This window comes from Trachinotus anak, unplaced genomic scaffold, assembly GCF_046630095.1.
Source record: "Trachinotus anak isolate AG129_WGS33_773 ecotype Australia unplaced genomic scaffold, CSIRO_AGI_Tana_v1 ptg000028l, whole genome shotgun sequence".
NCBI lineage: Eukaryota > Metazoa > Chordata > Actinopteri > Carangiformes > Carangidae > Trachinotus > Trachinotus anak.
Genome location: NW_027273879.1, coordinates 20,864,591 through 20,879,353, shown reverse-complemented (window position 1 = coordinate 20,879,353; position 14,763 = coordinate 20,864,591). Strand labels below are relative to the sequence as shown.

Sequence of the window (14,763 nt, the reverse complement as noted above, 5' to 3'; positions counted from 1 at the left end):
ATAATATATCATAAAATTATTAAATTTAAAGAGCAACTTTAGGCAACCTGGCATATATAGGGGTCTATGCATTGGTATATCAGCGCATACATGTTGCATATATAACAATGCAATAATATCATCATCACAAAATATTTTATACATTGCGTAATGCATCGCACATGCCATGAAACTGTATTTACTTATGCCTGAATATAATTTACTCTGGCCTTTTGCTGTATTCCTTATTTTATTTACTTACAATCAGCTCAACTTTTTCTACTTGTATATAAAAAAAGCCTGGTGTAAGTGCAGTCGAATTCACCTAGCTCAGCGGTTGTTTACATCTTTCCTTAATTTCGTCACGTTTTTCAACGAGCAAAGAACTTCTTTTTATAGACTGATTGATTGATTGACTCTATTTATCGACGCAGTCAGAATTTCGCACCAGCATGCTTTGTCCTGACTCCAGCCTGCATCCTGTGAAGTCAGCGCTGCATTAAGTCGAAAGAACCTGATAAAACATGTAGGTCGATGAGAGTCCGTCATTGGCGGAGATGCGTGTGACGTCACGGAGCAGCCCGGCCAGTGTTTTAAGAATGAGGCAAGTTTTGTCAGTGTGTTGTTGAGACGCTGCCGGAGACTGAAGACTGCGATAAACAGCTGAATGACTCCAGCTCAGCGTCTTACGGGCTTTCAGAAGGACAGCGCCTCTCTGGACATATCACAACCCCGGAGGACGCATCCATGCGCCAAGGCGGGATCGTTATTCTCACATAGATAAGGTAACGTTTTTCTTCCAAAGTCAGCGGAGCATCTGTATGGTCTGACTACAGACGAGATGTGAATAATGTGTTTTCATCAGCGCTTAGTCATGAGAGACTCTTCAAGTTCAGGCCAAGAATTAGCCTAAATCAAGTTTTAGATAATCAAAAGTATATAGTACATATATCTACCATGTAAATATATGTATTTATAGTATGTATAAGTGGTTGGAAAAGCGGTCTCAGACTTTTGGACCCTTCTGTATATGCACAATATACGATGATACGATGATATTGATGCTTAATAATTTGCAGGTTCTCATCAAACTGCTTCATCCATCTGTGTAATGATCTAAATGTTCCATACTACCAGGAATAACTTTCCTAATTTAGAAAAGTAAAGCAAAACTATGAATATACATTTAATAAACAGGTAACTGAAATTCTAACTCTTAACTGTTAAATTCAAATGCCCTAAATTCATTAAGAGATTATGTCCTTCATTCCACTACATCTCTCATCCATTGGTAGCTGAATAGCAGAGAGGCCAGAAATGGTTAGTACACCACTAAACAGAAACCTAACTGCTCTTTCAAGGTTTGACTATTTTAGGACAGAGGATGTTGTCGCTCGTTTTCTGGGAACAGAACTGGGTGTTTCGCTTGTTCAGTGACTTTACAGTGTCCAGATGGAAGAAATGCTGACATTATTTTGTTGTTGCACAATTGCTCATTCTTTATTATTCTGTGATTGCTGCAATGAATAGCCTCTGCCCTAAAGTAATAAATGTTTGTCACAGACTGTGGTGTCAGTGCACTGATTAAACCCCCGGCCTCAGGGAAATCTTGATCTATTTCAGCAACAGCGTCTGTTCAGTCCAGCAGTTTTGGAACGTGTCTGATCAAATCATAGGAGAGGTTTTAATTTCCTCAATAAACATCAGTGAGTGTAATTGGGAAAAGAGAAGGGCAAAAATGATGACACATTTCCTAAGGCTGGTTTTCAAGTTCATATCTTGTGCTCATATCTCATGTGATACTGAATGACTGGTTGTATTTCAAAATTCATGCATATTTTCTTTGGGATGTGGAGGGAAGCGTTGGCACTGGGTTATCATTAGGTTTAAAAAATCAGTGTTTCCACATTGGTGCAGGAGAATGTTTTTTAAAATTTGGGCAGCAGAAACTTCCATCGTGGAGGGGTGAATTCTATAACCACAAACAATGAGAAAAAGATGGAAGTAGGGAGAGAAAACACCATAAACACCATAATCTCCCTGTAGTTCTTCCACCATCAATTGAGATCAGAATATATCACACTTCTATGCAGTTTGCTACAGAATCACAGCTCTCTAATAAAATTAAATGATGTTATTAATGTGGAAAGTGGAATGGAGCTGTAGGGAATATTAACTATATCTGAATGACAAAAAGCTGTTACTTAAACAGATGAAGCCAGTCCCTGTCAAAAAAGAGGCAAAAGTGCAACTGAAGAAAATTGTTATTTGAATACAAATGGATGTAGACTCAGGGTCTGAAAAGTGAAACCAATGTTGGAGTGCCCTAAATACAAATACATGTGTTTGTCGGCTGCAGTTGCTGTGGAGTTTATGTTGTTTATATATATATTGATTTGTGTAGCTTTATATTGCTACATAAAGTCTATGGACACCCGCTGTGGTGTCCTTGTGTTTCTGTTATTTTGTCCCATTTATATCGACAACAGTAGGCTAAATAACACAAACACCTCTCTGTACAATGCAATACAGCTCAACAGCACCACACACTACATCCTCCATAATTATCATACAGTTGAATCAGCACCTCTCTACAACAATTTTAATAAAAACTGAACATTATAACCTTCTATAAGGGAAGATTTATGGCAGGAGTGTTGTTTGAGACTGCAGTAGTTTTACTTTAGATGTGTCTAATAAACTGCCAAATGAGTGTATATTTCTAATCATCAGTTCCATGCACAGGCTGCAAAGTAACAAAGTCTGGAATTTATTGGTTGCTTTATTGGTTGCATGTATACCTGGTAACCTAAAGATGTTCTTCAGTTTAATAGTTTTATCATATAACCATCACTATCACCATCCAACATTTGACCCCTCCCCTTCCCCCGTCAAAGGTGTAGTTTACATTCTGCGTGTGGTTCCCTTGTTTTTCCAAATGTGCCACCTGTTTCTGGTAATGGAAAGGGACTCGCTGGAGAAAGTCTGAACAAATAGTGCCCAAGAGACTGTAATGGGTCTAATAAGTTGCACCTGTCAAAACCACACATGCACAGTCACATTTTTCCAGACCACCAAGCGCAAGTGTGTAAACTGTGAGGAAAGGTTAGTGCCTCTCAGATGCAACCATGTAAACATGCTGCAGACCTATCTGTTTGTTTGCTCATTTTGGTGCCTTCAGTTTTGGGTTGAGGACTTTCCAGTCTGGATGGGCTTATTATGGAGTGAACCAGTGGTATGTAGCCTGCCAGTGAAATTGAGTTTACAGTTTTTCAGAATTGGTAACCCATATTTATCTTTACCAACATGCAGTGGAGCACAATAGTTAATCTCATATCCAAAATTCACCAATGCCACCAAAAAACTTAATACACGTCCCAGGATCAGCTTTTGTCTCCCAACAAGTTGGAACCACTGAACTTAAAAAGACAGCAGGCAGCACTACAATACTGTAATCCTTCTTATCTTTGAAGTAGCTAATCTGGTCCGGAGCCATCAAGACCATCATAATGTTGGAGCTTTCAGTCCTATGGGAAGAGCGCATGGAGGAGGCGTTTGAGGGGAAGTTGCAGAAATACCAGCCACTGGTGGATGATTGTTTGCTGAAAGGGTGGAGGGAGTCAGAGGCCTCACACAACAGTTCCTGGGAAAAGCACTTAAGACACTTGGGGCCAAACATCTAAATGAAGAAGACTCATCTGAAGATGAGTAGAAATGACATCAAGCTGTTAGCTGGTAAATTTCACAACTGAATGTTCAGTGAGTACAAGAAAGAAACTGTACAACAACTAGGAGAGCATGGTGACCGCCACTGGGGCTGCAAAAGCTTTACTCAAGAGGGACCACCATCACATTGCTAAGGAATGTGGTATTGAAAGATAGCCCCAGGATCGCCTCAGAAAGTGGGGAGGATGAGTACGGAATATGAGACTGACTATGTCTGGGCAACCAATGATGAAAATGGAGATGAACTCAAGAAAATGCAGCTGTGGGAAAGTGTTCAACATGAAAGATAGGTTAAAATTCACCAGATTGTCTTGTATAGACTTGGTGAGATGGAGTAGGAGACAAGCCATAGTGTAAGGAGCCTCTAGGAGCTGGTTGAGATGAACACTAATGGCTCTGAAAGTATGGGGAATCAAAGCCCTAGCCCAACAGGGGTGGGCCATACGAAAAAACACCAAAGCACTGCAGGTGGGAGCGAGAGGGTCCAGTAACTCAAAGCTGCAGGGAAACAGAAATGCTTCCAATATGACAGAGCTCAACACTGTCCTGGAAAAAAAAACACACTGGCAGTGGGAGCAGGGAAGAAGCTGGAGGCTTTATAAGCTCCTGCAGTCAAACAACCAAAAGGAGAGCCCAGAGGATAGATGCTCAGGATGCTCAGAAAAAGATACCATAAGGCCGGGGAAGAGTCAAAGCAAGTTCTCGCAGAACTTAGAGAGCCACTGAGAAAACAACTAGCCACCCTCAAGTGAACTGAGAGCCACGAGAAGAACATAAGGGAGCAAGCATTTGACAACCAAGGCTGTAGAAGTGCAAAAGGTGGAATACCAGGAGTATCAGGATTACTACTTTGACGACTTAATATGAGATTCTCATTTGGCAGCCACACAACTGAGTGGCAAAGGATAGAATTCGGCATTGTGGCAGTTGGCACAAGTTCTGTCACCAAGTTCGTGGTGTAAAGGCACCTTCTAGTGAAATCTGCCAAAGACTGTCATAGATTATATGGCAATAACAACACAACAAGGTCACATATTAAAGACAGGTGGATGCTGGAAGACCTGAAGAAGCTGGTTACATGGGCAGGAATGACATTCAAAACCTAGCAAGCAAAGAAGTTTGAGCTTGGTCTTAAAAAGAGGGAAAGTACAGTAACAGTGCTTGGTTTGATGACACCCCAAGCATGAGGAAGACATTGGTCCACGATGAATGGACTGGATGCAGAGGGTGGATTAGCAAGGGGTCCTGCATGGTTCCTCTGGCCCCTCCTGGTCTATGAATCCCAATTGACAACAGTTGAAGCTGTGAAGAGAAACATCATGTTCTGACCCACATCACACCTTCTGTCCTGTTCCTGTCCAGCATTCATTGTGTCCAAGAGGGGCATCTGACAATCCACCTTCATGTGGAAAATAATTCCTTATTGGCTTGAGGAATGGAGAGTAAAGTGGAGAGTGAAGTCTTTCATGGAGGTCACCAAAGAATGAAAACAGGCCTTAGTGCTGTATGTCCCATTTATTGTAAGTGCTTACTGTTTATGCAATTTTTAAAATTTATTTTTAGAATCTAACAAATTGCAGTTGAGTTTATCATAATTTTGAGTTATGTTAGATTTCCAATGTAAATTTGACTATTTTCATAATAGTATCTAAATGTGTAAACATGTAAATACACAGAGGTTTGGTGGTGGTTAAATCCAACTTCTCTGCTTGTTCTGCCTAAGTTGAGTCAGTCAAATCAAGACAAGTTTTGTCCTGAAGTGTCCATCAGGACTCCCTGAATCTTTAGTCCTCTCCAATAACTTTTCCCATGATCCAACAGTTACTTGGTGCAGGAATTTAATTATGCTTGACTCTGGTCCACTTCTAATTGTACATATACTATATTACGATACTGGCCAACATACAACTCCTCTTTCTGAAAGAGATGAAGTGGCAACAATAGCTGAGGTTTGAGGAGCAGAAAGTGGCTGGGAGTCAGAGCCTCCATGGCTCTGTTCAGACCTGCAATAACATGGGTCTTCAGTGATTTGACCACAAGTTAAAAACCAAGCAAGTAAAGAAGTTTGAGCTCTAAGTATGTCTGTTCACATCTGGCTTGTGTCTCTAGTGACCACTTGTGATCGGATCTAATTTCCCTGCTTCATATGCAAATAAACATAGATGCATTGTTGTTTTCAGGCTACGTCCAGACCACTACATTTCTGTTTTAAAATGCACCTCTTTTGCTACATTTTTGCCTCCTGTTCACACTGCTCCGGGGTTTTCAAGCCCTGAAACTGAGAGTTTTAGAAATGCTGCTCACTCCCTTATCGGCCTCGACCACCAGTGGTTAAAACACAAAGCATTTTCGTTCACACTGCTAAAAGAATGTGGCCACATGTGGCCCAGACCACCTCCGAATGTGCTCTGAGTGATTGGATCTCAAATGTGGCCTCAATGCATCTTGGGTGCTTTCACACCTGAACTTAGAGCTGACCACTTGTGTTATGGTCACAAGATCACTGATTGGTCAGAGAGAATCGTCACTACTCCATCACCACCATTACATACAGTTGAAAAAGAAATTAGCTATAGAGAATAAAACCATTTTTGTACCAGGCTGTAATCATGTTTATTTCTGCTGTAAAGTTGGACATATTAACATGGGAGTCTATGGGGACTGACTCACTGTTGAAGCCAGACTCTAGTGGTCATTAGAGGAACTGCAGTTTTTGACACTTCAGCGTTGGCTTCATTTTTCAGCCCTGGAGGCTGCTGCATGGTTTCCATAGACTTTATCTAGCAACATTAAGCAACATAAATCAAATAGCCTAACATCTCTTAATTAATTAACAACAGAATAAAGCCACAGACAAGGCAGAGATTTATAAATAACATAAACTCCACAGCGGCTGCAGCTGACAAACACAGAAAAAGGCAGTGGCATTTGTTGCACACACCAGACTTAACATCACTCTGTGAGACATGTGCACAGCTTAGTCCTGCACAATCTTCTCTTCGTCCAACTTCTCTGCTCATTCATTCTCAAAGCAAAATATAACCAGTCCATTCAGCTTCTGTCTCTCTGCCCTCTTCCAAGTTTTCAGACACTGAGCTCTGCAGCCATGACAGGGATCATCACAAACAGCAGAAAGTAGTTGAGCACCAGAAGTGAACATGGACATCACAGCTGAAGGGTGTACCATCAGTGCTTTAGCTTTTAGCATTTAGCCAGACCTAGCATGCACCTGTTAATCATGCAACACAGCAGGTATGTTAGATGTAGGACACTTGCCGCTGGGCAGTGCATCGAAACAGCAGCTTCTTCTCTGCTACCGCTGCTAATTTGGCTCTTTTCATTTGTCCCATTCTCACGGAGTAATCCTAACGTCACCACGTGACTTTTGTTTTTACTCTGTAACAATTTCAACTTTTCAGTGTAGCAAAGTAAAAACACTTGAGTTAAAAATACTGAGGTAAGATTGAAATGACTGATTTTTTAAAATACTTCAAAAAAGTAAGCGTAAATGTGATATGTTACTTCCACCACTGGTGCCAGAACAAGTGACAATGACATCTTTTTGTAATTAACTTAATCTATCAGAAGACACAATGGAATCAACTTGCCATGTGGAAATACAATTTCAATTGATGGAAATGATGAATGACCCTCTTAATAAATAAAATGATGAAATTATGAGAATTTGTTTGTGATGGGTGTCGGAAGCTTCAAACTCCAGCTCTCCTCTGGTCAGGGAGGCTGTTTTATATTCTTTACCACCACTGTTTATGTGTCTCTGTTGCATCCTCAATGTGACGATTATTTCAGCACATCAGAGTCAACATTATGTGGTCATACTTGTATACTATAATCAGTCCAAGCTACACTTTGTCATGCTTGCTTAACATCCATTAGAGTCAGCTGTAGGCCAGCTTCATCAGTCTCAGCTGTTGTTTTGTTTTGTGCAGCTAATGAGTCGATGGGAAATGCCCAACTCTTTCTGGAGGAAGTCCTCAAACAAAGTTCAAAAAAACAAAAAAACAAAGCAAACTTAACTGTTTTTTCAGCTGTTTTTTTAGTGAAGCTTAGTTTTACTTTGAGCTGAGCAAACCTTTTGCATTCTGACAAGTTGTAGTGCTTTGCAGTAAGATGTGCTTCGACACAGGTCAATCAAACAGCAACTTTGATTTTCCGAGGATTTAAGGTTTGTTTTTGTTTTGACAGTTATTGTCTGAGTCGTTTAATCTATGGATTTAACTTTTTTTCCATCTGCTGCATTATGGGATGAAAGTGCCCACCAACCATCACCACACACTCAATTGTAGTGTTTACCAGTGTGAACATACTATGGTGTAAACGTGGGTGTAATTATTAGTATATAGAGACAGAGTATGCAGTTTGGACACAGGCAGAGTGGAGCTCAGCCTACTGTCATGCTGGTCCAGAAATGTCCAACCCAATGTGTTTTTATCAGCCCAACATTTTCAGTCATGTTGCTGCCAAAACTTTGTACATACAGCCTGGCCATATGTCTGTCAAACTAGAGGCACCTGTTTTTTTTTCTTGCAGTTTGAACCAAGCAGGTTATTGAAAATAGGTTCACTATGACAGATTCTCACCAAATACTAAAGCCTTTACTGACAGTGGGCAAATTGAGCACAGATCACACAAATCTGTATGTTTCATTTTAGCTGCGTTTGGATGCTTTCTGCTTTTACGGAAACAGGCCCCAAAAACTGCATGTAGCTTCAAATAAATATTGGTCCATGGCCTGAGTACAGCCTTTGTCTGCTCCTGGAGGGACTTCAGACAGCAGGTCTTGGTTCCTGGCAGTCCTTTGCGAGTGGACAGAGAGGCGTCAATACTGTGCTGCCTGGAACAGTGTATCAAAGTTATGCAGCCCAGCCTAATCCGCCCCATTAGGGGTTGTGTGTCTAGAGCCCTTTCACACACACAGCATGGCCCTTGTTTGTGTAGCAGTGCAGTTGTCTTGGGGCGGGGAGGGTCTCAGTGTTGGTGGCTGCAGCTGTGCCCTCTCTTCGCTCAGTGAAACCTGAGAGGACTGGCCCTGCTGGCCCATAACCGCCTGCACAGACACACTGTCAGCAGCCATACAGTCACTGGAGACATCTTACAGGCTTCTCCATCAACCAACTTTTTCAAAAGGAGGCTAGCCAGGAGACACGGGACTAGCCTTACTGACCCCCTTTAGATTCATCAGGCATCTGGAGTAATAAAGTTGCCATATCATGTGCTGTAGCCACCAGCTGTTTCTGCACCATTAAGGAAGAAGACCAGACGTACACACTGACTGGGGACATGCTGACAAATAAAAATCTCTCCTGAGAATCAAGCGATGCTTTAATACTCAGCACTTTGGATTAGAGTTTAGCACCTTTTTAAGTCCATGTCTGAGATCATTTTTAACAGTGTACATGGGGTGTTGGTTCTTTTGATGTATAAACGCACATCACTGAAGACCATACTAACATTTCTGATTTAGCCAATAAAGCTATAATGTTAACTTTGGATTGTTTCTTAACAAAATACTCACATACATTTACTGTACACTGAAAGAGTTATTGGTCACTGCAGTCATTCCTCTTGTCCAAAGTTACAGTGAAGTGATGTCTTAGCCTGACTCCAATAGCAAAGCTTAGCTGAAGCTAATACAAGGCTTCAAATCAAGTTGACATCTTTAATGGTTTAGTGCTGGTGTTTTGACCAGGTCATATGTTGAGGTCTGTTTGATCTTCAGATAGTATTTCCCACAGGGCAGTCCTCCATGTTTGGGGTTAGATCTTAATTTAGGTGGATGTTTATGGTGAGGCATTGCAGAGATAACTGGCAGGGATTTGGACAAAGGTCGGGTTGATGTTAAAGGGCAAATTATTTTTTAATTTTAGCATGAACATGTTCGCTTCACAAATTCAGAATCTAGGGCTAGGTTCAGGCTAACATGATGATGAGGTATCTCACAGCCTTGGTTGGGGTGAGAGATGAAGAGGTGATATTGATATTGTGATACTGGTACTGGTTGACCTGGATGACCAAAAATTCAGTCTTAGAGAGGTTAAGTTGAAGGTGACGTTCCCTCGTCCACGTGGATATGTCACAGAGACAGTGGGGTCGTCTGGCAGGAACAATATTCATCTGTAAGAGTTCACCTCTTCACCTCTATCATGGGAAATAAACTACATTTATCACATGTACCATCATCAGTAAAGGAGGTCACTCCTACAAACTATGTAAAAACTCATCACAAATACCTTGTTAAGAAGTTGAATTCGTGAACACACTGATGTATATGAGGTCATCTTCGCAGCAGTTGCTTTTCTGTTCTTGCTGAGTTCACTTTTCTCAGCCTGGATTTATTTGACTGTCTCTCAGATGTAGGTGATGTGACAGGATTACTGATGCTCAGGATGTTCTGCTGAATGGCTGGGAAAGACACAGAGGGGTTGGGGTGTAGGACACACACACACAAGGATTGGGTCTTCTGTGTCCTGCTCCTCTCTGAATGCACTTTCAGCTCTGAGATGTCAGTCAGTCACAATCAGCTGCACAGTCAGTGTTCACAGATTCATGGTTATGGTGATTTTAGATACAGCTGGACTGACAAAATCCGAGACCACTTTCACATCCACTTACTGGAAGATTTGGCCCCTTTAAAATAAAGGGGCTAAATATGGGGCTCCATGGGGCCAGATAAATTAACCCTGGAACTAAGAACCCCCAGTGTGGCAGTGGTGTGGCATGAGAACAATCTGTGAGGAACCTGATTTGTCTAGACAGTAGATAGAACAGGAGCGGGTGTCTTTGAGAGACATGACTGAACTTGTATTTTTTTTTTTATTTACATCAGCTCGTCTTAAATTTCTTTATGCAATGTGCTGAGTTCACTGAGTGACAGAGGAGGTTTCAAGTGGTAAACAAAAACCAAAGCTAGTTCAGGCAGTCAACGTCAGGCTGCCACACATGCATATCACACTGCTCACTCAACATAAATCCAACGCACCCTTTTGATTATAGTGATGCACTTAAGCCGTTAATGGTCTGTTCAGCCTTGTACTTGCTGCTGTGCTTGGCTTGAAGCTTCTTTGTGGGGAGTTAATGAGGTGAGAGGATAGTGATCTAATATTAACACTACGTAATAACCTGTTCCATGTGATTTGACTGACTGAAATGTTATGTTGTTTATAGTCACATAATCTTGAGAGAAATTTAGTGCTTGAGAGACTCACGGCTGTTGTTGCTACAGCTCTGGTTCAAACCAAACTCATTGCTAAAATCTACATCCACTCTGCCCAACCACAACTAACTGCGTAGATAGTTAGTCAACACACATATATATATATATATATATATATATATATATATATATATATATATATATATATATATACATATATATGTATATGTATAAGATCACATCCATGGCAAAGACTGGATAAAAACAAACTAAGGCAACCTGATGATTTTGCTTTAGAATATGATAAATTTTATTTGAATGTGATAATGCCCCCACAGAGGTTAAATACCTGGGTCTCCCCACCAGTCAGTCAGAACTGAAGAGGCCTCTTTGATGAGAGGTCTTCAATTATCTAGAACCTCGCCCTGGATGACTGAGAGTCTTCATGGACGACTTGGAACTTGTTGCTCTTGACTAAAAACTGACACTGCAAAATAGTGACATTGTCTCAACTTATAAATAATTAAATTTATGGTTGTTTAATCACTCTACTGAAGAGCTTTATTATTTGAATTTCTTTTTTTCAATTAGTTTGTTGGATTGAAACCTTCAAGTACAGACAGTTAACTTGTGTCCTCTCCTCACCCTTTCCTATCTGAAGGTGCAGCTCTGACTGAGATGGCTCTGTTACTGCACTGCCACAGGACACTTCTTCTGGCTGTGACTTTCTGTTTCCTGCCTTGCATCACATCCTCCCTCAACCTGGAGGATCCCAACGTCTGCAGCCACTGGGAGAGGTCAGACACAATGCTGCTATCATTTAAGTTTAAAGGTCTTTGACCTCAGAGGCCTGTACAACAGAGACAGTTCATTTTCCCACAGATTACAGTTGCCATGGTAACTTATTCTACAGACAAAACATGCAAAAAGGAGATCAAACCATATGAGGAACCACAGGCCACATTCAGACCGACACAACCCTCTCATTAATTTTAATGGAACCAGTCCATCAGCATAGTAGGGGTGCCGATGCAGGGGGTTCTGGCAAAAAAGTTCAACCAGGCCCAAATTTTCCTGCAACACAACGTGAAGTCATTCAGTAAGATACAGACATACACGGGGCACATTTCTGACATGAATGCTGTATTTCTGCTGTTTACCTCACCATCAACTCAAAGATAAATACTGTACAATAGCCTGAAAAATTTCCAGAGTTGTTAAATCTTAAATTAATTTATGAAATTAATTATCATAAACAATTGTGCAGTGTTTTGGCATCTGATGAGCCTTGAAACACCTTAATCTGTTACTCTGTTTCAACTGGACCTTTGTACCTCAGAGGAGCTAATTGTAAGTTTTGCTATTGTGAAAAACCAACGTTAGCTTTAACAGCTGTTAACTTACCAAGAGCTTCAGCCATCGTTGCGCTTACAAGACAAAAGGTTATAACACGGCCTTCAGGGTGGACTGGACTCTGCAGTGACTCGGTATCAGAAAGTGACGAGACATGCTGGTTAGCATGCTAACTTCCGTAGATGAAAAAAAGTGATAGAAGCAAAACAAGAGCATTACTCTCCAACTCTGGAGAGTAAAGGCATTAAGTTTGACACTGAATTCTTCTAGACTCGTAAGTAACAGCTAATAATACTAACTCTGGCTAGGAAGCAAGAGCAACACTTACAAATAGCTCCTTTAAACAACACTCTGTCAAAGCCCCTTGTGGTGAATCCCTGCATAAGTCAGGACAGGAAGGCTGCGAAAAAATATATATACAATACAAATATATGATATTGAGATATTTCTTCTTTCCTCAAAGTGCACTCAGGGCTCAAAATTTAAGTAAATGGTAATACCTTATTTTATGGGTTTATAACTTCCTATTTATCAAGAATGTTTACTGAAAAGAAACATAAACAGACACTTATTGTGGGGAAAATAGGAATGTTCCTGGAAGAAAATCTTTGTTTACAACCAGCTAAATATTCATTCATTATTCATTTATTATTGGGAACTTAATTCTCTCTTTGTTCTCTGAATGTAGGCTTGCCTGCAGACAAATTTCACATTTTTGTATGTTCAGCTGGCTATTTACTTAACTGGAAATGTACTAATTGATTGCTTGTTTCCACTTTAATTAGAACCAAATCATATAGTTATTTCCAGGATTTTTTTAAATTGGAAATTATAAGGATTTATTCAGAATTTACAAACATGTAAAGTATAGCTTTACCAGTTTTACTCGTACCAGGTGTGAAATTGAAATCAGTGACACCAAACAATTCATAATAACAAACAACCTTTTTATTCAGTGTGTTTGCTTCTTCTCTGTGTTTCATTTCATTTTTAAACTGAATATTTTTTGCCAGACTAAATACTAAGATACAGACTAACTCTGTGAAGATGTTACATGTTACATATTTCAAAGACTAAAGGCCGCTGATATCTACACATACACACACACACACACACACAATCACACACACACATGCACAAGCAACTTAATGATTCCCCTGATTCAAATGGCCAAGTGGTCAGTGGAGGCAGGGCAGAAGTGTGTGTCAGCTAACAGGAGTCCTGTGGGATAAACATGAATGGTAAGATGTTGTGCATGAAACCCCTGCACATGCACACACACACAAGCACACACTGATCCTGCTTCTTGTATCTGATCCCTCTTTCCTCTCCCTCTTCCTGTGGTTTCAGTTACTCAGTGACAGTGCAGGAGTCGTACGCCCATCCGTTTGATCAGGTTTATTACACCAGCTGCACCGACATCCTGAACTGGTTCAAGTGCACCAGACACAGGTAAGGACCCCATCCCCGAGGCCTGATGCCGACGAGAACATGTGTGTGTACATGTGAAGAGAGTGGTGGTTTGTTAAAAGACCATATCAATGTTTCTGCCTGCTTTATCCTATGTACTGTACCAGCATGCCTCCCTCATCTGTCAACCATTTTCCAAACCATACCACAGGGTTTTCACCACCTCCCAGGCTTAAAACCCGCTTGAGTCAGAAAATCCATCACAGTGAAGATTTATGTTCCTGTATTTTTGTCAAGCTTATGTCATTGTGGCATGGTAATAAATCAGTCTACACTTACAACATGACCACACAGTGAGGACAAACAAAAATAAAAGCAGATTGTTTACTGTTAACTTAGAAAATAACAGTTTTCAAACAAAAAATGTTATCACAACTGATTTTTCCCAGAGTTTTCAGGCCATACCAATGTGGCTTATACAGTAGTTTATATTTTAGTCACGACAAACACTTCCAGCGGCAGTGTCGTTAAAGGCCAAGAGACCAGTAGCATGATATTCATACAGCTTCTTATATAAATCCCTTGAAATGCATTCAGAACAAATAAATACTGTTCTAAGTTATTTCATGAACAGCCAATAACTGCTGCTTTTTAAATGTATTTTTATGGAAATGAATTTTTGAAATATCCTGAAATTTCCATCCAAACGTCCGTTCATCACCTGTACCTACTTATCCAGGCCGGGGGTTGCAGGGGGTGAGAACCTATGGTGGCCCAGATGGGCCACCACAATGCAAAAGCCTTAACACCAATACAAAAACAACAACACAAATGCAAAAGAAACAACACAAACACAAATTAAGCTAAAATGAAAGTGAGCAGCAGTCCGTCTATACTATTGGTGCAGGTTGCTGGGGGACCTGAGTATTTTTGCTGGTGGATGGGCGAACTACTCTTTTTGAAGTAATTTTTTGGGGCATTGGATGCTTTTATTTGACAGGACAGTGTAGAAAGACAGAAAATGCAGGGACAGAGAGAAGAGGAGCAACATGCAACAAAGGGTCCAGCCAGCTGGGAATCGAACCAAAGCTGTTACTCAGAGCAGTTGGGCCCATGTGTTA

General features: G+C 40.7%; 1 protein-coding gene across 1 annotated transcript in view; it reads left to right on the top strand.

Moving 5' to 3' along the window:
* The first annotated feature begins 177 nt into the window (after nt 1-177).
* Nucleotides 178-14,763, top strand: part of megf10 (multiple EGF-like-domains 10) — a 64,450-nt gene continuing 49,864 nt past the window's right edge. The window contains exons 1-3 of the mRNA XM_071465392.1: nt 178-764; nt 11,541-11,676; nt 13,583-13,684. Of these exons, the coding sequence (XP_071321493.1) occupies nt 11,558-11,676; nt 13,583-13,684 (221 nt within the window). The 5' untranslated portion in view covers nt 178-764; nt 11,541-11,557. The remainder of the gene's footprint in view (nt 765-11,540; nt 11,677-13,582; nt 13,685-14,763) is intronic.